Here is a 24,036-nt window from a genome sequence, read left to right on the forward strand (position 1 = left end):
TAACAAGAGAACACTGGGGTTATACATGTTCCTGTCTATACCTGATAAATAATAGTAAGTATAGTGTCCCTTTAACAAGAGAACACTGGGGTTATACTTGTTCCTGTATATACCTGATAAATAATAGTAAGTATAGTGTCCCTTTAACAAGAGAACACTGGGGTTATATGTGTTCCTGTATATACCTGATAAATAATAGTAAGAATCATGTCCCTTTAACAAGAGAACACTGGGGTTATACTTGCTCCTGTATATACCTGATAAATAATAGTAAGCATAGTGTCCCTTTAACAAGAGAACACTGGGTTTATACTTGTTCCTGTATATACCTGATAAATCATAGTAAGTATAGTGTCCCTTTAACAAGAGAACACTGGGGTTATACTTGTTCCTGTATATACCTGATAAATCATAGTAAGTATAGTGTCTCTTTAACAAGAGAACACTGGGGTTATACATGTTCCTGTCTATACCTGATAAATAATAGTAAGTATAGTGTCCCTTTAACAAGAGAACACTGGGGTTATACTTGTTCCTGTCTATACCTGATAAATAATAGTAAGTATAGTGTCCCTTTAACAAGAGAACACTGGGGTTATACATGTTCCTGTCTATACCTGATAAATAATAGTAAGTATAGTGTCCCTTTAACAAGAGAACACTGGGGTTATACGTGTTCCTGTCTATACCTGATAAATAATAGTAAGTATAGTGTCCCTTTAACAAGAGAACACTGGGGTTATACATGTTCCTGTCTATACCTGATAAATAATAGTAAGTATACACTGTGTGCAGAATTATTAGGCAAATGAGTATTTTGACCACATCATCCTCTTTATGCATGTTGTCTTACTCCAAGCTGTATAGGCTCAAAAGCCTACTACCAATTAAGCATATTAGGTGATGTGCATCTCTGTAATGAGAAGGGGTGTGGTCTAATGATATCAACACCCTATATCAGGTGTGCATAATTATTAGGCAACTTCCTTTCCTTTGGCAAAATGGGTCAAAAGAAGGACTTGACAGGCTCAGAAAAGTCAAAAATAGTGAGATATCTTGCAGAGGGATGCAGCACTCTTAAAATTGCAAAGCTTCTGAAGCGTGATCATCGAACAATCAAGCGTTTCATTCAAAATAGTCAACAGGGTCGCAAGAAGCGTGTGGAAAAACCAAGGCGCAAAATAACTGCCCATGAACTGAGAAAAGTCAAGCGTGCAGCTGCCAAGATGCCACTTGCCACCAGTTTGGCCATATTTCAGAGCTGCAACATCACTGGAGTGCCCAAAAGCACAAGGTGTGCAATACTCAGAGACATGGCCAAGGTAAGAAAGGCTGAAAGACGACCACCACTGAACAAGACACACAAGCTGAAACGTCAAGACTGGGCCAAGAAATATCTCAAGACTGATTTTTCTAAGGTTTTATGGACTGATGAAATGAGAGTGAGTCTTGATGGGCCAGATGGATGGGCCCGTGGCTGGATTGGTAAAGGGCAGAGAGCTCCAGTCCGACTCAGACGCCAGCAAGGTGGAGGTGGAGTACTGGTTTGGGCTGGTATCATCAAAGATGAGCTTGTGGGGCCTTTTCGGGTTGAGGATGGAGTCAAGCTCAACTCCCAGTCCTACTGCCAGTTTCTGGAAGACACCTTCTTCAAGCAGTGGTACAGGAAGAAGTCTGCATCCTTCAAGAAAAACATGATTTTCATGCAGGATAATGCTCCATCACACGCGTCCAAGTACTCCACAGCGTGGCTGGCAAGAAAGGGTATAAAAGAAGAAAATCTAATGACATGGCCTCCTTGTTCACCTGATCTGAACCCCATTGAGAACCTGTGGTCCATCATCAAATGTGAGATTTACAAGGAGGGAAAACAGTACACCTCTCTGAACAGTGTCTGGGAGGCTATGGTTGCTGCTGCACGCAATGTTGATGGTGAACAGATCAAAACACTGACAGAATCCATGGATGGCAGGCTTTTGAGTGTCCTTGCAAAGAAAGGTGGCTATATTGGTCACTGATTTGTTTTTGTTTTGTTTTTGAATGTCAGAAATGTATATTTGTGAATGTTGAGATGTTCTATTGGTTTCACTGGTAAAAATAAATAATTGAAATGGGTATATATTTGTTTTTTGTTAAGTTGCCTAATAATTATGCACAGTAATAGTCACCTGCACACACAGATATCCCCCTAAAATAGCTATAACTAAAAACAAACTAAAAACTACTTCCAAAACTATTCAGCTTTGATATTAATGAGTTTTTTGGGTCCATTGAGAACATGGTTGTTGTTCAATAATAAAATTAATCCTCAAAAATACAACTTGCCTAATAATTCTGCACTCCCTGTAGTGTCCCTTTAACAAGAGAACACTGGGGTTATACATGTTCCTGTATATACCTGATAAATAATAGTAAGTATAGTGTCCTTTTAACAAGAGAACACTGAGGTTATACTTGTTCCTGTATATACCTGATAAATAATAGTAAGTATAGTGTCCCTTTAACAAGAGAACACTGGGGTTATACATGTTCCTGTATATACCTGATAAATAATAGTAAGTATAGTGTCCCTTTAACAAGAAAACACTGGGGTTATACATATTCCTGTATATACCTGATAAATAATAGTAAGTATAGTGTCCCTTTAACAAGAGAACACTGGGGTTATACATGTTCCTGTATATACCTGATAAATAATAGTAAGTATAGTGTCCCTTTAACAAGAAAACACTGGGGTTATACATGTTCCTGTATATACCTGATAAATAATAGTAAGTATAGTGTCCCTTTAACAAGAAAACACTGGGGTTATACATGTTCCTGTATATACCTGATAAATAATAGTAAATATAGTGTCCCTTTAACAAGGGAACACCGGGGTTATACTTGTTCCTGTATATACCTGATAAAAAATAGTAAGTATAGTGTCCCTTTAACAAGAGAACACTGGGGTTATACATGTTCCTGTATATACCTGATAAATAATAGTAAGTATAGTGTCCCTTTAACAAGGGAACACCGGGGTTATACTTGTTCCTGTATATACCTGATAAATAATAGTAAGTATAGTGTCCCTTTAACAAGGGAACACCGGGGTTATACTTGTTCCTGTATATACTTGATAAATAATAGTAAGTATAGTGTCCTTTAAACAAGAAAACACTGGGGTTATACTTGTTCCTGTCTATACCTGATAAATAATAGTAAGTATAGTGTCCCTTTAACAAGAGAACACTGGGGTTATACTTGTTCCTGTATATACCTGATAAATAATAGTAAGTATCGTGTCCCTTTAACAAGAGAACACCGGGGTTATACTTGTACTGTATATACCTGATAAAAAATAGTAAGTATAGTGTCCCTTTAACAAGAGAACACTGGGGTTATACATGTTCCTGTATATACCTGATAAATAATAGTAAGTATAGTGTCCCTTTAACAAGGGAACACCGGGGTTATACTTGTTCCTGTATATACCTGATAAATAATAGTAAGTATAGTGTCCCTTTAACAAGGGAACACCGGGGTTATACTTGTTCCTGTATATACTTGATAAATAATAGTAAGTATAGTGTCCTTTAAACAAGAAAACACTGGGGTTATACTTGTTCCTGTCTATACCTGATAAATAATAGTAAGTATAGTGTCCCTTTAACAAGAGAACACTGGGGTTATACTTGTTCCTGTATATACCTGATAAATAATAGTAAGTATCGTGTCCCTTTAACAAGAGAACACCGGGGTTATACTTGTACTGTATATACCTGATAAATAATAGTAAGTATAGTGTCCCTTTAACAAGAGAACACTGGGGTTATACTTGTTCCTGTATATACCTGATAAATAATAGTAAGAATCATGTCCCTTTAACAAGAGAACACTGGGGTTATACTTGTTCCTGCATATACCTGATAAATAATAGTAAGTATAATGTCCCTTTAACAAGAGAACACTGGGGTTATACATGTTCCTGTCTATACCTGATAAATAATAGTAAGTATAGTGTCCCTTTAACAAGAGAACACTGGGGTTATACTTGTTCCTGTATATACCTGATAAATAATAGTAAGTATAGTGTCCCTTTAACAAGAGAACACTGGGGTTATACTTGTTCCTGTATATACCTGATAAATAATAGTAAGTACCGTGTCCCTTTAACAAGAGAACACTGGGGTTATACATGTTCCTGTATATACCTGATAAATAATAGTAAGTATCGTGTCCCTTTAACAAGAGAACACTGGGGTTATACGTGTTCCTGTATATACCTGATAAATAATAGTAAGTATAGTGTCCCTTTAACAAGAGAACACTGGGGTTATACTTGTACCTGTATATACCTGATAAATAATAGTAAATATAGTGTCCCTTTAACAAGAGAACACTGAGGTTATACATGTTCCTGTATATACCTGATAAATAATAGTAAGTATAGTGTCCCTTTAACAAGAGAACACTGGGGTTATACATGTTCCTGTATATACCTGATAAATAATAGTAAGTACCGTGTCCCTTTAACAAGAGAACACTGGGGTTATACATGTTCCTGTATATACCTGATAAATAATAGTAAGTATCGTGTCCCTTTAACAAGAGAACACTGGGGTTATACATGTTCCTGTATATATCTGATAAATAATAGTAAGTATCGTGTCCCTTTAACAAGAGAACACTGGGGTTATACGTGTTCCTGTATATACCTGATAAATAATAGTAAGTATTGTGTCCCTTTAACAAGAGAACACTGGGGTTATACTTGTTCCTGTATATACCTGATAAATAATAGTAAGTATAGTGTCCCTTTAACAAGAAAACACTGGGGTTATACTTGTTCCTGTATGTACCTGATAAATAATAGTAAGTATAGTGTCCCTTTAACAAGAAAACACTGGGGTTATACTTGTTCCTGTATATACCTGATAAATAATAGTAAGTATAGTGTCCCTTTAACAAGGGAACACTGGGGTTATACTTGTTCCTGTATATACCTGATAAATAATAGTAAGTATAGTGTCCCTTTAACATTGGAAAGCAGCCTTAAAGTAAGTTAATTTTTATCATTTAGTACATTTGGTTTTGTTTTATACTTCCTTCTTATATTGTTTTTATCCCCTTTTTCTGCTCACTGTTTCCAGTACTCATTGTACATCTGGACTTTAATGTAAAACCTTTGAGAGTGAAATGTGGTGTTTGTGATTAGTGGCTGAAGCACAGAAGGATTAAGCAGATTGCATAAATCCTCTTTGGTCACTGGGGGTTACAGTTCTCTGGCTGTATGACAATACCCAATACAGCCTGCTGGGCAGCTAGCTTAATACCCCAATTATCATTTGTATGAGACTCCATATACACTGTTATATGTAACTACAGGTGAAACTCGAAAAATTAGAATATTGTGCAAAAGTTCATTTATTTCACTAATGCAACTTAAAAGGTGAAACTAATAAACGAGATAGACTCATTACATGCAAAGCAAGATAGTTCAAGACGTGATTTGTCATAATTGTGATTAGTGTGACTTACAGCTCATGAAAACCCCACATCCACAATCTCAGAACATTAGAATATTACATGCAATCAATAAAACAAGGATTGTACATACCTGTAGAACAATATCGGACCTCTGCAAAGTATAAGCATGCATACTGTATGTACTCAGTACTTGGTTTGGGCCCCTTTTGCAGCAATTACTGCCTCAGTGCGGCGTGGCATGGAAGCTATCAGCCTGTGGCACTGCTGAGGTGTTATGGAAGACCAGGATGCTTCAATAGCGGCCTTCAGCTCTTCTGCATTGTTCGGTCTCATGTCTCTCATCTCTCTCTTGGCAATGCCCCATAGATTCTCTATGGGGTTCAGGTCAGGTGAGTTTGCTGGCCAATCAAGCACAGTAATCCCACGGCCATTGAACCAGGTTTTGGTGCTTTTGGCAGTGTGGGTAGGTGCCAAGTCCTGCTGGAAAATGAAGTCAGCATCCCCATAGAGCTCATCTGCGGAAGGAAGCATGAAGTGCTCCAAAATCTCTTGGTAGACGGCTGCGTTGACCCTGGACTTAATGAAGCAAAGTGGACCAACACCAGCAGATGACATGGCTCCCCAAATCAACACAGACTGTGGAAACTTCACACTGGACTTCAAGCATCTTGCAGTGTGTGCCTCTCCAATCTTCCTTTATACTCTGGGTCCTTGGTTTCCAAATGAGATGCAACATTTGCTCTCATCAGAAAAGAGGACTTTGGACCACTGAGCAACAGACCAGGTCTGTTTTTTTTAGCCCAGGTAAGACGCTTCTGACGTTGTTTGTTGTTCAGGAGTGGCTTGACAAGAGGAATACGACATTTGAAGCCCATGTCCAGGATCCGTCTGTGTGTGGTGGCTCTTGATGCACTGACTCCAGCCTCAGTCCACTCCTTGTGAAAGTCCCCAACACTTTTGAATGGCCTTTTCCTGACAATCCTCTCCAGGCTGCGGTCATCCCTGCTGCTTGTGCACCTTTTTCTTCCACACTTTTCCCTTCCACATAACTTTCTATTAATGTGCTTTGATACAGCACTTAGGGAACATCCAACTTCTTTTGCAATTACCTTTTGAATCTTTCCCTCCTTATGGAGGGTGTCAATGATGGTTTTCTGCACAACTGTCAGGTCAGCAGTCTTTCCCATGATTGTGATTCCTACTGAACCAGACTGAGAGACAGTTTAAAGGCTCAGGAACCCTTTGCAGGTGGTATGGCTTAATTAGCTTATTAGAGTGGGACAATTTGAGCCTAGAATATTGCACCTTTTCACAATATTCTAATTTTCTGAGATTGTGGATTTGGGGTTTTCATGAGCTGTAAGCCATAATCATCACAATTATGACAAGTCACGGCTTGAACTATCTTGCTTTGCATGTAATGAGTCTATCTCACATATTAGTTTCACCCTTTTAAGTTGCATTAGTGAAATAAATGAACTTTTGCACGATATTCTAATTTTTCGAGTTTCACCTGTAATAATGGTATCCTACCCCAGGTTCATGGTGTGAGATTACCAACCACAACCATTGAACCAGGACGCCAATGGTGGCGATCTAAAGTATATCAAGATGCCATCAGCCATAACATTATAGTGTGAGAATATCAGAACCTACAGTCTCCATGTAAGGCAAGCTATATAGGGTTAGGCTATGGTAAAACTGAAATATATTGCAGCCCTCTTTGGCATAAAAAAGGCCATCAAAGTATGTCTGCTTATAAACTTGCCAACCCATGCAGCAATGTCTCCTGCTATTGTTGGCCACATTGTGTCCATAGTAAGGTTGACATATGTCGGCATTAAAGAAGGACAATTAAAAAAATGCATATATTAGGGGCTATTTAAAAAATGGTTTTAATAATGTTCCTTTATAAGAACCCTGACATATGTATTTTAAATTTTCTCCTTTAAAGAAGCAATTTGACAACCCAAGTCAATGGAGACTTTATAGCTGCTTATTGTGGCAGACCCAATGTTGACACTGGGGCAACATTCCTGACAACTACTAATTATAACTGCAATTCTTGTGTTTTATTGATTGAAACTAAAATCCTGGTAATCAGGAACCACAGCATTTAGACTTTTTTAGAAGTGGTTTACAGTTTTTAACTAGTCTAACTATATGTATATACGCTTGTTTGTAATGTTTGGAATGTAAGATGTAAAATTACTTACAGGTGACAATTTTGTATAAATATTAAATGGACAGTGAACTCAAATTTGGATTTGACAGAATTACATTTTAAACAACTTTTGCTTAGTTCGCTTTGTATCCTTTGTTAAAGAGTAATACTAGGTGAGTTCAGGAGCGTGCACGTGTCTTTAGGCATGTGGCAGCAGTGTTAGCTAAAATGTTTATAGCAATGTTACACATAGTTACAAATACTGCTGCCATAGAATGGTAAAGACACGTGCACGCTCCTAGGCTCCTATCAGTCTAGATTTACTTTTCAACAAAAGATACAAAAAGAACAAAGCAAATGTAATAATAAAGCACAATGGGAAGCGTTTTAACATTCCAATCTGTATCTGAATAATCATAAACATTTAATTTTGACTTTAATGTCCCTTTAATAGATACAGTGATACCCTCAGCATGCAAAAACTATTTTCAAGAGTTACCTTTGTCCTTATATATCATACAGGACCTAATAATCCAACATTGTATTCCCTATGTGGATATTTGCAATGTAATCTTGCTTCCCCATATGAAATGGCACCATCTATTCATTGCTACAACATACAAATAAAAAGTCTGCACAAAAAGTCTCTTTTCTGGGTCCTTGAATAGATATTACTGTTCAGGCTCTTCAGAGAGCAGTCCGCCTTCCCTAGTTCCTCTGCCCTTTTGTACCCGCTGTACAGCCTTACAGAATCTGTTCTGTACATTATGAAAAATATAATAATAATATTAATGCCATATTGCAAGGAATCTGCTCAATGTGTTAATACCTTTAAGAGGTATTAAAGGGCCATGAAACCCAAACATGTTTCTTTCATGATTTAGATAGAGAATTCAATTTTAAACAACATTCAAATTTACATCTATTATTTTATTTGCTTCATTCTTCAGAATCCTTTGTTGAAGATATAGCAATGCACATGAGTGAGCTAATCACACGAGGCATCTATGTGCAGCTACTGAGCATATTTAGATACAACAAATGATATCAAAAGAATGAGGCAAATTGGATAGTAGAAGCATGCTCTTTCTAAATCACGAAAGAAAAAATTTGGGTTTCATGTCCCTTTAAAAAATGAAAAATAGATTTTGATGGAAGTCAAGAGCCAAAAGGTGCATTGACTCTGCCCATATTGCCTTGTGAAGTGTAAGCTTGAATAAGGGCCTTAGCAGAATCTGCTTGTTATTCCCAGCTATCATGTATTTGCATTAAAGGGACATAAAACCCACATTTTTATTTATGATTCACATAGAACATACATTTTTAAACAAATTTTCAATCTAATTCCATTATCAGTTTTGCTACATCCTCTTTCTATCCTTTATTGAATGAGAAGCAATGCACTACTGGGAGATAGCTGAACACTTTGGTAAGCCAATGACAAGAGACATATATGTGCAGCCACCAATCAGCAGCTAGCTCCCAGCTTCTAAGACTACCTAGATATGTTTTTCAACAACGGATACCAAGAGAAAAAAAGAAATTAGATGATAGAAGTAAATTGAAAAGTTGTTTAAAATTGTATTCTTTATCTGAATTATGAAAGAAAAAAAATTGGGTTCAGTGTCCCTTTAAGAAGCAGCGGTTATAGGGTTGAAATCGTCCTGCTCCGATACGATCGGGATGATTGACAGCCCCTGCTAGCGGCTGATTGGTCGCCAGTGAGCAGAGGGCGGCATTGCACAAGCATTTCACTAGAAATGCTTGTGCAATGATAAAGGCGGACAGCGTATGCTGTCGGCATTTAGTGATGTCGAGTGGACATGATTCACTATAGCAAATCATGTCCGCTTGACATGTAGTAAATTTACCCCTAGGACTTATATAGAAAAGAAAAAGAGAAATGTCAAATTTGCTATCTTTGGAGAAAAGCGACTTTTTATTTAATAATACTTATAAACGTACCAAGTTTACAAACGTCCCTATAAAACAAATCTGCTGGTACCACTACTATACTTTTCTAGTACAGCAAAATAGTCTCATAAGATTAGTTCTCCTCCAGTTTAGTCGTTTCATACCTTTATTATATATATTTATTTTATAATCCATATAATTACTCTTGCTTCAAAACCCATGGTATACATTCAAACGCTAGCAGAAACATCACACAGGGAAGTATTAGAAACAAATACCTGTTGCCTCCAAAATGTAGTATTTAAACTACCACTATTAAATGAGCTTTGGCGATAAATTGTAAGCAGCAGTCATTTTAGCAATACTTGCATAGTTCCTAAAATATTATGTGTAACTGGGTCTGGTTTTCGTAGCTGGATTCTATGTTTGATATAAATTTGCCAATCCATGCATCTCCCATGCAGTCATGGGAACATTTACACACTAAAGCATTTCATTAGTATATTTGTTCTATTTAAATAGTCTAGGCCAATGGTGGTAAACGGTTTGGAGCCTCAGTGCCCAAATCCCAACAGGAAACCAATGTAGTTATCTGAAAGTGCCAACACTTTAAATAAGCACGGAAGAGGAGTTTTCTTTTGTTTTTTAAAGAAACTGAACACACCTGTCTGAACCCAATGACACAGATTAAGTGTAGAAAAACATAAAACACATAAGTAATTTGAAACACAGCGATCTTCAAACACAATATTTGTTTCTAGGTCATAAAGCTACAAGCAAAATGTACACAGCAATGAGAGTAAAAAAACGTACACTCATGCGATCACACATACATACACACACACACACACACACACACTTATGTACACCCTAATGCATACACCCATATGTAAATCCTAATACATACATACACACATACATATGTACACCCTAATACATACACACATACATATGTACACCCTAATACATACACACATACATATGTACACCCTAATACATACACACATACATATGTACAACCTAATACATACATATGTACAACCTAATACATACACACACACATACATATGTACACCCAAATACATACACACACACATACATATGTACACCCAAATACATACACACACACATACATATGCACACCCTAATACATACACACACACATACATATGTACACCCAAATACATACACACACACACACATACATATACACACCCTAATACATACACACACACATATGCATATGTACACCCAAATACATACACATACATATGCACACCCTAATACATACACACACACATACATATGTACACCCAAATACATATACATATGCACACCCTAATACATACACACACACATACATATGTACACCCAAATACATACACACACACACACATACATATGTACACCCTAATACATACACACACACATACATATGTACACCCAAATACATACACACACACACATATGCACACCCTAATACATACACACACACATACATATGTACACCCTAATACATACACACACACATACATATGTACACCCTAATACATACACACATACATATGTACACCCCAATACATACATACACACACACATACATGCACCCATATGTACACCCCAATACATACTTACACATACATACATGCACCCATATGTACACCCCAATACATACTTACAAACACACATACATACATGCACCCATATGAACACCCCAATACATACTCACACACACACACATACATGCACCCATATGTACACCCCAATACATACACACACATACATACATAGACACACATACATACACACATATATACACCCTAATACATACATACACATATGTACACCCTAATACATACATAGAAACATAGAAAACAGAATTTATGTTTACCTGATAAATTACTTTCTCCAACGGTGTGTCCGGTCCACGGCGTCATCCTTACTTGTGGGATATTCTCTTCCCCAACAGGAAATGGCAAAGAGCCCAGCAAAGCTGGTCACATGATCCCTCCTAGGCTCCGCCTTCCCCAGTCATTCGACCGACGTAAAGGAGGAATATTTGCATAGGAGAAATCATATGATACCGTGGTGACTGTAGTTAGAGAAAATAAATCATCAGACCTGATTAAAAAACCAGGGCGGGCCGTGGACCGGACACACCGTTGGAGAAAGTAATTTATCAGGTAAACATAAATTCTGTTTTCTCCAACATAGGTGTGTCCGGTCCACGGCGTCATCCTTACTTGTGGGAACCAATACCAAAGCTTTAGGACACGGATGATGGGAGGGAGCAAATCAGGTCACCTAGATGGAAGGCACCACGGTTTGCAAAACCTTTCTCCCAAAAATAGCCTCAGAAGAAGCAAAAGTATCAAATTTGTAAAATTTGGTAAAAGTGTGCAGTGAAGACCAAGTCGCTGCCTTACATATCTGATCAACAGAAGCCTCGTTCTTGAAGGCCCATGTGGAAGCCACAGCCCTAGTGGAATGAGCTGTGATTCTTTCAGGAGGCTGCCGTCCGGCAGTCTCATAAGCCAATCTGATGATGCTTTTAAGCCAAAAAGAGAGAGAGGTAGAAGTTGCTTTTTGACCTCTCCTTTTACCAGAATAAACAACAAACAAGGAAGATGTTTGTCTGAAATCCTTTGTAGCCTCTAAATAGAATTTTAGAGCACGAACTACATCCAAATTGTGCAACAAACGTTCCTTCTTTGAAACTGGATTCGGACACAAAGAAGGCACAACTATCTCCTGGTTAATATTTTTGTTAGAAACAACTTTCGGAAGAAAACCAGGTTTAGTACGCAAAACCACCTTATCTGCATGGAACACCAGATAAGGAGGAGAACACTGCAGAGCAGATAACTCTGAAACTCTTCTAGCAGAAGAAATTGCAACCAAAAACAAAACTTTCCAAGATAATAACTTAATATCTACGGAATGTAAGGGTTCAAACGGAACCCCTTGAAGAACTGAAAGAACTAAATTGAGACTCCAAGGAGGAGTCAAAGGTTTGTAAACAGGCTTGATTCTAACCAGAGCCTGAACAAAAGCCTGAACATCTGGCACAGCCGCCAGCTTCTTGTGAAGTAAAACAGATAAAGCAGAAATCTGTCCCTTCAAAGAACTTGCAGATAATCCTTTCTCCAAACCCTCTTGTAGAAAGGATAGAATTTTAGGAATTTTTACCCTGTTCCATGGGAATCCTTTCGATTCGCACCAACAGATATATTTCTTCCATACTTTATGGTAAATTTTTCTAGTTACAGGCTTTCTAGCCTGAATAAGAGTATCAATGACAGAATCTGAGAACCCACGCTTTGATAAAATCAAGCGTTCAATCTCCAAGCAGTCAGTTGGAGTGATGCCAGATTCGGATGTTCGAACGGACCTTGAACAAGAAGGTCCCGTCTCAAAGGTAGCTTCCATGGTGGAGCCGATGACATATTCACCAGGTCTGCATACCAAGTTCTGCGTGGCCACGCAGGAGCTATCAAGATCACCGAAGCCCTCTCCTGATTGATCCTGGCTACCAGCCTGGGAATGAGAGGAAACGGTGGGAACACATAAGCTAGGTTGAAGGTCCAGGGCGCTACTAGTGCATCTACTAGAGTCGCCTTGGGATCCCTGGATCTGGACCCGTAGCAAGGAACCTTGAAGTTCTGACGAGACGCCATCAGATCCATGTCTGGAATGCCCCATAATTGAGTTATTTGGGCAAAGATTTCCGGATGGAGTTCCCACTCCCCCGGATGAAATGTCTGACGACTCAGAAAATCTGCTTCCCAATTTTCCACTCCTGGGATGTGGATTGCAGACAAGTGGCAGGAGTGAATCTCCGCCCATTGAATTACTTTGGTCACTTCTTCCATCGCCAGGGAACTCCTTGTTCCCCCCTGATGGTTGATATATGCAACAGTCGTCATGTTGTCTGATTGAAACCATATGAATTTGGCCTTTGCTAGTTGAGGCCAAGCCTTGAGAGCATTGAATATCGCTCTCAGTTCCAGAATGTTTATCGGGAGAAGAGATTCTTCCCGAGACCATAGACCCTGAGCTTTCAGGTGTTTCCAGACCGCGCCCCAGCCCACCAGGCTGGCGTCGGTCGTTACAATGACCCACTCTGGTCTTCTGAAGCTCATCCCTTGGGACAGGTTGTCCAGGGTCAGCCACCAACGGAGTGAATCTCTGGTCCTCTGATCTACTTGGATCGTCGGGGACAAATCTGTATAATCCCCATTCCACTGTCTGAGCATGCACAGTTGTAATGGTCTTAGATGAATTCGCGCAAAAGGAACTATGTCCATTGCCGCAACCATCAAACCTATTACTTCCATGCACTGCGCTATGGAAGGAAGAAGAACAGAATGAAGTACTTGACAAGAGCTTAGAAGTTTTGATTTTCTGGCTTCTGTCAGAAAAATCTTCATTTCTAAGGAGTCTATTATTGTTCCCAAGAAGGGAACTCTTGTTGACGGGAATAGAGAACTTTTTTCTACGTTCACTTTCCACCTGTGAGATCTGAGAAAGGCTAGGACAATGTCCGTATGAGCCTTTGCTTGTGGCAGAGACGACGCTTGAATCAGTATGTCGTCCAAGTAGGGTACTACTGCAATGCCCCTTGGCCTTAGCACCGCTAGAAGGGACCCTAGTACCTTTGTGAAAATTCTTGGAGCAGTGGCTAGTCCGAATGGAAGTGCCACAAACTGGTAATGCTTGTCCAGAAAGGCGAATCTTAGGAACCGATGATGTTCCTTGTGGATAGGAATATGTAGATACGCATCCTTTAAATCCACCGTGGTCATGAATTGACCTTCCTGGATGGTAGGAAGAATTGTCCGAATGGTTTCCATCTTGAACGATGGAACCTTGAGAAATTTGTTTAGGATCTTGAGATCCAAAATTGGCCTGAATGTTCCCTCTTTTTTGGGAACTATGAACAGATTGGAGTAAAACCCCATCCCTTGTTCTCCTAATGGAACAGGATGAATCACTCCCATTTTTAACAGGTCTTCTACACAATGTAAGAATGCCTGTCTTTTTATTTGGTCTGAAGACAATTGAGACCTGTGGAACCTTCCCCTTGGGGGTAGTTCCTTGAATTCCAGGAGATAACCTTGAGAAACTATTTCTAGCGCCCAAGGATCCTGAACATCTCTTGCCCAAGCCTGAGCGAAGAGAGAGAGTCTGCCCCCCACCAGATCCGGTCCCGGATCGGGGGCCAGCATCTCATGCTGTCTTGGTAGCGGTAGCGGGCTTCTTGGCCTGCTTACCTTTGTTCCAGCCTTGCATCGGTCTCCAGGCTGGCTTGGCTTGAGAAGAATTACCCTCTTGCTTAGAGGATGTAGAATTTGAGGCTGGTCCGTTTCTGCGAAAGGGACGAAAATTTGTTTTATTTTTAGCCTTAAAAGACCTATCCTGAGGAAGGGCGTGGCCCTTTCCCCCAGTGATGTCTGAAATAATCTCTTTCAAGTCAGGGCCAAACAGCGTTTTCCCCTTGAAAGGGATGTTAAGCAATCTGTTCTTGGAGGACACATCCGCTGACCAAGACTTCAGCCAAAGCGCTCTGCGCGCCACAATAGCAAAACCTGAATTTTTCGCCGCTAATCTAGCTAATTGCAAAGTGGCGTCTAAGGTAAAAGAGTTAGCCAACTTAAGTGCTTGAACTCTGTCCATAACCTCCTCATAAGAAGATGCTTTATTGAGCGACTTTTCTAGTTCCTCGAACCAGAAACACGCTGCTGTAGTGACAGGAACAATGCATGAAATTGGTTGTAGAAGGTAACCTTGCTGAACAAACATCTTTTTAAGCAAACCCTCTAATTTTTTATCCATAGGATCTTTGAAAGCACAACTATCTTCTATAGGGATAGTGGTGCGTTTGTTTAGAGTAGAAACCGCCCCCTCGACCTTGGGGACTGTCTGCCATAAGTCCTTCCTGGGGTCGACCATAGGAAATAATTTCTTAAATATAGGGGGAGGGACAAAAGGTATGCCGGGCCTTTCCCATTCTTTATTTACAATGTCCGCCACCCGCTTGGGTATAGGAAAAGCTTCGGGGGGCACCGGGACCTCTAGGAACCTGTCCATCTTACATAATTTCTCTGGAATGACCAAATTGTCACAATCATCCAGAGTAGATAACACCTCCTTAAGCAGGGCGCGGAGATGTTCCAATTTAAATTTGAATGTAATAACGTCAGGTTCAGCTTGTTGAGAAATTTTTCCTGAATCTGAAATTTCTCCCTCAGACAAAACCTCCCTAGCCCCTTCAGACTGGTGTAAGGGCATGTCAGAACCATTATCATCAGCGTCCTCATGCTCTTCAGTATCTAAAACAGAGCAGTCGCGCTTTCGCTGATAAGTGGGCATTTTGGCTAAAATGTTTTTAATAGAATTATCCATTACAGCCGTTAATTGTTGCATAGTAAGGAGGATTGGCGCACTAGATGCACTAGGGACCAACTGAGTGGGCAAGACTGGTGTAGACATAGAAGGAGATGATGCAGTACCATGCTTACTCCCCTCACTTAAGGAATCATTTTGGGCAACATTATTATCAGTGGCATCATTGTCCCTACTTTGTTTGTCACATTCATCACATATATTTAAATGGAGAGGAACCTTGGCTTCCGAACATACAGAACATCGTCTATCTGATAGTTCAAACATGTTAATAGGCATAAACTTGATAACAAAGCACAAAAAACGTTTTAAAATAAAACCGTTACTGTCTCTTTAAATTTTAAACTGAACACACTTTTTTACTGAATATACGCAAAAGTATGAAGGAATTGTTCAAAATTCACCAAAATTTCACCACAGTGTCATAAAGCCTAAAAAGTATTGCACACCAAATTTGAAAGCTTTAACTCTTAAAATAACGGAACCGGAGCCGTTTTTACATTTAACCCCTATACAGTCCCTGGTATCTGCTTTGCTGAGACCCAACCAAGCCCAGAGGGGAATACGATACCAAATGACGCCTTCAATAAGCTTTTTCAGTGGATCTGAGCTCCTCACACATGCATCTGCATGCCTTGCTTCTCAAAAACAACTGCGCATTAGTGGCGCGAAAATGAGGCTCTGCCTATGACTAGAGAAGGCCCCCAGTGAAAAAGGTGTCCAATACAGTGCCTGCCGTTTTTTTAACAGAATTCCCAAGATTAAAATAACTCTCCAAAGTTGTAAACCATTAAATATGCTTATAAAGTAATCGTTTTGGCCCAGAAATATGTCTACCAGTCTTTAAAGCCCTTGTGAAGCCCTTATTCTTATATTGAAAATTAAGAAAATGGCTTACCGGATCCCATAGGGAAAATGACAGCTTCCAGCATTACCAAGTCTTGTTAGAAATGTGTCATACCTCAAGCAGCCAAAGTCTGCTCACTGTTTCCCCCAACTGAAGTTAATTCCTCTCAACAGTCCTGTGTGGAAACAGCCATCGATTTTAGTAACGGTTGCTAAAATCATTTTCCTCTTACAAACAGAAATCTTCATCTCTTTTCTGTTTCAGAGTAAATAGTACATACCAGCACTATTTTAAAATAACAAACTCTTGATTGAAGAATAAAAACTACATTTAAACACCAAAAAACTCTGAGCCATCTCCGTGGAGATGTTGCCTGTGCAACGGCAAAGAGAATGACTGGGGAAGGCGGAGCCTAGGAGGGATCATGTGACCAGTTTTGCTGGGCTCTTTGCCATTTCCTGTTGGGGAAGAGAATATCCCACAAGTAAGGATGACGCCGTGGACCGGACACACCTATGTTGGAGAAACATAGATATTGACGGCAGATAAGAGCCATAGGCCCAGCAAGTCTGCCCGACCTTACCTAACAGTATAAACTTATCTAGTTTGTAGGATAGCCCTATGCTTGTCCCATGCATTTTTAAAGTCCCCCACAGTGTTTGTCGCTACTACCTCTTGAGGAAGTTTATTCCATAAATCAATCACTCTTTCTGTAAAGAAGCTTCCTCAAATTACTGCTGAATCTACTACCCTTTAGCTTGAGCTCATGACCCCTTGTTCTTGAATTTTCCATTTTATGTAAAATACCCACAGCCTCAGTTTTACTAAACCCTTTAATGTACTTGAAAGTTGCTATCATATCACCTCTTTCCCTTCTCTCCTCTAAGCTATACATATTTAGGTCATTGAGCCTATCCTGGTAAGTTTTATTTTTTAGACCATGTACCATTTTGGTAGCCCTCCTTACATACATACACAGTCACATACATACACACTAATAAATACATACATACTGTATATACATACACACACCTACCCACACATTCAAACACAATTGCAAACAAATATATTCACACACACACAAATGCACCTAGGCTTGTATGCTACTACAGAGGCTTCTGTGTGCCGGCTGTTGCACTCGTGCCATAGGTCGCCAATGCTGATCTACGCCAATAAACAAGATATTTATGAATTTGGCTAAAAAAAGTTCTATAGATAAACAAATTAACAGATCAAATTTCACTATGAAAAACACATTTTTAACAAAGGAATAATCAGAACTTACCCATTTCCCAAGTAACACTCCTCTTTCTTCAAACACCTACATGAAAGCAAATATGCACATTAAGTAAATACAGTGTGTATGCAATTTCACAAAATTATGTTTTAGAAAAAATAATGGAATATTTTAAATGGGTTTCAAATTATTACTGACACTACGTTAAAGCTTGATTGAGCATTATAAAATCACTGTTATATAAGTATATAACGTTTATCACATATATTTGGGCATGATTAAAAGTGTAGCACTAAAATATTACCGCTATTGTGCGTTAGCATTGCTCAAGCGCAATCAATACCATTTATATTTTTGCTCACATTATAATTCCAAAGTTATATATTAGCACTCGTGCGATAGTCTAGTTTGCGGTAATAGGTACTGTACATGTAGGATAGCATAGGAGCGCTAAATCCCACACATAATAGAAAAGTTCTTCATGTAGTTCTGTGCTATAATATTTTTAATGAATCTTTAAGGGCCATAATAGGAAAAAAATGCAATTCTCTAATTAGTTAGAGCATTTTATTTAAAGACTAGATTACCCATAAAGGGGTTAAACACAAAGAAGAAGTACCGCTTGGGAGTCTGAGCACTTATTGCCAGCAGCGCTTTGCGGGACCAGAGAGGTACTACTACTTTGTGTTTAACCCCTTTGCTGCTGCAGGTAGAGGCCAGTGCTGCCAGCCAATACCTGCCTATATAATTGCTGACCATTAACCCCCTCTGTGTCCTGCTGCCCTATACTTCCCCTTAATCTGTTGGCCATTATCCAATGCTGCACTTTGCCAGCCTATACCTGCCCCTGTACCTAATGACCATTAGCCATTTATTACCTGCTTGGCTATACTTGCCCATTTACTTGATAGCCATTACCCAATGTTGTGTCCTGGTGGCCTATACCTGTATTATACCTACTTGCTAGTTCCCTAATACCTGCTATTTGTTGTATATTGAAAGGATACAAAACTGACAAGTGCTGGGGGTGGTCATAAGACAGTTGGCCCCTAGTAGTTAAAAGACCATTAAACATAGTAGAATTATATAATTAACTAGTGCATAATAAAAATACAACGTAATAGCACTTACTCAGAATTTTAAATAAGCAGTAAAAAAAAAAATGTCAAAATGTACTTATTTTTTTCTGCCCCTGCCTGTATCATGTGACAACCATGAACCAATCACAGATTCATATATGTACTGTATACACTGTGAACTCTTGCACGTGCTCTGTAGGAGCTGGTGTCTCAGAAAGTGTGCATATAAAAAGATTGAACACTATTTGATAATTTAAGTTAATTGGGAAGTCTCTTAAAATTGCATGCTCTATCTGAATCATAAACGTTTTGTGTTTAGTGTCCCATTAAGAGTAGTGGATTCTCAGAGGTATGAAGTGCTTATTCAATATACTTGTGCCAGGAGTAATGTATCTTGTCCATGTGCAATATTCTCAGCAGCCATACTGGATAGGGAAATGTACCAGAATGCAAATGTTGTCCTATGATTACAGCTATTTTCATTATGCAGATTTCTCTCTAAAGTGTATGGTTGCTTTAAAGGGATATAATATGCATATGCTAAATCTTTTTAAAGTGATGCAGCATAACTGTAAAAAAACTGACAAGAAAATATCACCTGAGCACCTCTATGTAAAAAAGGAAGGTATTTTACCTCAACATTTCTTCAGCTCACCAGTGTAAGTGCTCTGGTAACAGATATACTTCAGCTTATGTCCAGCTGCAAGTTGGGGGGGGGGGGGGGAAATAGCCAATCAGCATCACCAGTGCTTTGCTATGATCTCATGAGATTTCACTGTAATCTTGTGAGGTTTCATAGTAAACTTCCTTAAACTGAATAGGGAAATAACATGACTGTGCTGCACATGTCAGATGCATGCCGCACAAGAGAAGTCCTGTAGTCTAGCATGAGAGGAGGTGATGGTAGAGGATGCAAGGAGCAGGTCATTGTTGGATCTTAGGGGGCGGGCTGGAGTATATTTGCCGATGAGCGAGGACAGGTAGGGTGGGGCAGCATTGGTGAGGGCTTTGTAGGTCAGGGTGAGAATTTTGAATTTAATTCTGCTGTGAATGGGGAGCCAGTGAAGGGACTCACAGAGAGGTGCAGCAGAAACGGAGCGTCGAGAGAGGTGGATTAGCCTGGCAGATGCATTTAGGATGGATTGAAGGGGAGAGAGGCGAGAGAGAGGGAGGCCAGTTATCAAGTTATTGTAGTTGTCAAGTTGAGGAAATTACCAGGGAGTGGATAAGCAGTTTAGTAGTTTCGTCACTCAGAAACGGACGAATTTTGGAGATATTGCGTAGGTGGTTGCAGCAGGATGAAAAACAAAATTTATGCTTACCTGATAAATTTATTTCTCTTGTGGTGTATCCAGTCCACAGATCATCCATTACTTGTGGGATATTCTCCTTCCCAACAAGAAGCTGCAAGAGGATCACCCACAGCAGAGAGTCTATATAGCTGTCTCCCCTAACTGCCACCTACCAGTCATTCGACCGAAGACAAGCAAGAGAAAGGAGAAACTATAGGGTGCAGTGGTGACTGTAGTTTAAAAATAAAAAACACCTGCCTTAAAATGACAGGGCGGGCCGTGGACTGGATACACCACAAGAGAAATAAATTTATCAGGTAAGCATAAATTTTGTTTTCTCTTGTAAGGTGTATCCAGTCCACGGATCCATTACTTGTGGGATACCAATACCAAAGCTATAGGACACGGATGAAGGGAGGGACAAGGCAGTCGCTTAAACGGAAGGCACCACTGTCTGTAAGACCTTTCTCCCAAAAATAGCCTCCGAAGAAGCAAAAGTATCAAATTTATAGAATTTAGAAAAAGTATGAAGCGAAGACCAAGTCGCCGCCTTACAAATCTGTTCAACAGAAGCCTCATTCTTAAAAGCCCATGTGGAAGCTACCGCTCTAGTAGAATGAGCTGTAATTCTTTCAGGAGGCTGCTGGCCAGCAGTCTCATAAGCTAAGCGGATTATACTTCTTAGCCAAAAAGATAGAGAAGTTGTCGAAGCCTTTTGGCCTCTCCTCTGTCCAGAGTAGACAACAAACAATGCAGATGTTTGACGAAAATCTTTAGTAGCTTGTAAATAAATCTTTAAAGCGCGAACCACGTCAAGATTGTGTAATAGACGTTCCTTCTTTGAAGAAGGATTAGGACACAGTGACGGAACAACAATCTCCTGATTGATATTTTTATTAGATACCACCTTAGGCGAAAAACCAGGTTTGGTACGTAACACTACCTTATCTGCATGGAAAATGAGATAAGGGGAATCACATTGTAAAGCAGATAACTCCAAAACTTTTCGAGCCGAGGAGATAGCTACTAAAAACAGAACTTTCCAAGATAAGAGCTTAATATCTATGGAATGCAAAGGTTCAAACGGAACCCCTTGAAGAACTTTAAGAACTAAATTTAAACTCCATGGTGGAGCAACAGGTTTAAAAACAGGCTTGATTCTAACCAGAGCCTGACAAAATGCCTGAACATCTGGAACCTCAGCCAGACGTTTGTGCAAAAGAATAAACAGAGCAGAAATCTGTCCCTTTAAGGAACTAGCTGATAAACCCTTCTCCAATCCTTCTTGGAGAAAAGATAATATCCTAGGAATCCTGACTTTACTCTATGAGCAACCCTTGGATTCACACCAATGAAGATATTTACACTATATCTTATGATAGATTTTCCTGGTGATAGGCTTTCGCACCTGTATTAAGGTATCAATGACCGACTCGGAGAAACCACGCTTTGATAAAATCAAGCGTTCAATCTCCAAGCAGTCAGACGCAGAAAAATTAGATTTGGATGGTTGAAAGGACCCTGAAGTAGAAGGTCCTGTCTCAGAGGCAGAGTCCATGGTGGAGAGGATGACATGTCCACCAGATCTGCATACCAAGTCCTGCGAGGCCACGCAGGTGCTATCAAAATCACCGAAGCTCTCTCCTGTTTGATCTTGGCAATCAGACGAGGGAGCAGAGGAAACAGTGGAAACACATAAGCCAGGTTGAAGGACCAAGGCACTGCTAGAGCATCTATCAGTGCTGCCTTGGGATCCCTGAACCTGGAACCGTAACAAGGAAGCTTGGCGTTCTGACGAGACGCCATGAGATCCAGTTCTGGTTTGCCCCAAAGTTGAATCAACTGTGCAAATACCTCCGGATGGAGCTCCCACTCCCCCGGATGAAAAGTCTGTCGACTTAGAAAATCCGCCTCCCAGTTCTCTACTCCTGGGATATGGATAGCTGATAGATGGCAAGAGTGAATCTCTGCCCATCGATTATCTTTGAAACCTCCAACATTGCTAGGGAACTCCTTGTTCCCCCTTGATGGTTGATGTAAGCTACAGTCGTGATGTTGTCCGACTGAAATCTGATGAACCTGACCGCAGCTAGCTGAGGCCAAGCCTGAAGAGCATTGAATATCGCTCTTAGTTCCAGAATGTTTATCGGAAGGAGTGCTTCCTCCTGAGTCCACGATCCCTGAGCCTTCAGGGAGTTCCAGACTGCACCCCTCTGTTGTTACTATTGTCCAATCTGGCCTGCGGAAGGTCATACCTTTGGACAGATGGACCCGAGATAGCCACCAGAGAAGAGAATCCCTGGTCTCTTGATCCAGATTTAGTAGAGGGGACAAATCCGTGTAATCCCCATTCCACTGACTGAGCATGCAGAGTTGCAGCGGTCTGAGATGTAGGCGGGCAAACGGCACTATGTCCATTGCCGCTACCATTAAGCCGATTACTTCCATACACTGAGCCACTGAAGGGCGAGAAGTAGAATAAAGAACACGGCAGGAATTTAGAAGTTTTGACAACCTGGCCTCTGTCAGGTAAATCTTCATTTCTACAGAATCTATCAGAGTTCCCAGGAAGGAAAGGGGGGGGGGGCGGGGCGTGAGGGCGCTAGTGAAAGCTTAAGAAATCCAATGTGTGAATATTTAACACAATGTGTGTATGTATAATTAAATTTTCCTTAGTTGATTATTCTGAATTATAATACCAAATTTTTTTATCAGTGTTAATTTATATGATTATTGTGTTGCAATTTGTGTTATATAACATTTAAGATACAGTATGACCATATATCGTGATTTAAAATGTGAATAAAGTGCACTTTGTGATAGATCTTGTACACCCAAAGTTCCTTGATTATTAGTATTCAATACTATATAGAATCAATGTTTTTCCTGAAAATTTCAATGCGTTTTAGGTTTTGTATTAGATATGTGTTAACTTACAATTTCTAAATATAACAATGTTTCAAAGTATCTAAATGCAAATACTATATAGGTATATCTATTTCATACAAATATGTTCTAAAAAACCACTAAAGAGGAGAATAAATCTTAATAAAAATTATTTATTATAGCAATGTAAAATCAGATTTGATAATATAGAATAAAGGGACGTCTCCCCAATAAAAATGTGTAGAAAATAAAAACTAAAACTTAATAACAATGGAATCTGAATCCCTAATAATTTCCCGCAACTCTGTATAACAAGGGAGTCTCTGCAATCAAATTTCTAAGAATTTCCAATTGCCGTATTTTCTTGACAGAAATATTTCCTGTTATGGCAATTAAGGTTTTTACAAAGTCAGTAAAGTTGTATAATATGCAGTCCCAAGCTTGGCGGTTCAAAGTGAGAACAGATGAGTGTTATGATACTTAGCGTATGAGTTACCTTCTCCCTTATAGCCGGTTCAGTCACTGCTTCTTTCCTCGATGCGACTGCAAACTCAGACCCGCCGCGTGTAGTCGGCGTCTGACGTCACTGCCTGGTCTTTGATCTTCTGAATCCGTTACAAAGTAACAATTCGGCTCTTTAACTTTTCAGAGCCTCTGTGTTCCAACAAGATCCTGCACTTAGTGTTGTACACGCAGGAAAGGAATACTTGAAAGATGTGATGGTAGTGGAAATAACCTGG

General features: G+C 39.6%; 1 protein-coding gene across 1 annotated transcript in view; it reads right to left on the reverse strand.

The window, feature by feature from the left end:
* The window catches only part of FBXO16 (F-box protein 16), a 158,476-nt gene that overhangs the window by 115,429 nt on the left and 19,011 nt on the right, over positions 1-24,036 (reverse strand). The window contains exon 2 of the mRNA XM_053708916.1: positions 18,088-18,123. Coding sequence (XP_053564891.1) covers positions 18,088-18,123 — 36 coding nt within the window. The remainder of the gene's footprint in view (positions 1-18,087; positions 18,124-24,036) is intronic.

The sequence above is a fragment of the Bombina bombina genome, chromosome 4 (assembly GCF_027579735.1).
Source record: "Bombina bombina isolate aBomBom1 chromosome 4, aBomBom1.pri, whole genome shotgun sequence".
NCBI classification, from domain to species: Eukaryota; Metazoa; Chordata; class Amphibia; order Anura; family Bombinatoridae; genus Bombina; species Bombina bombina.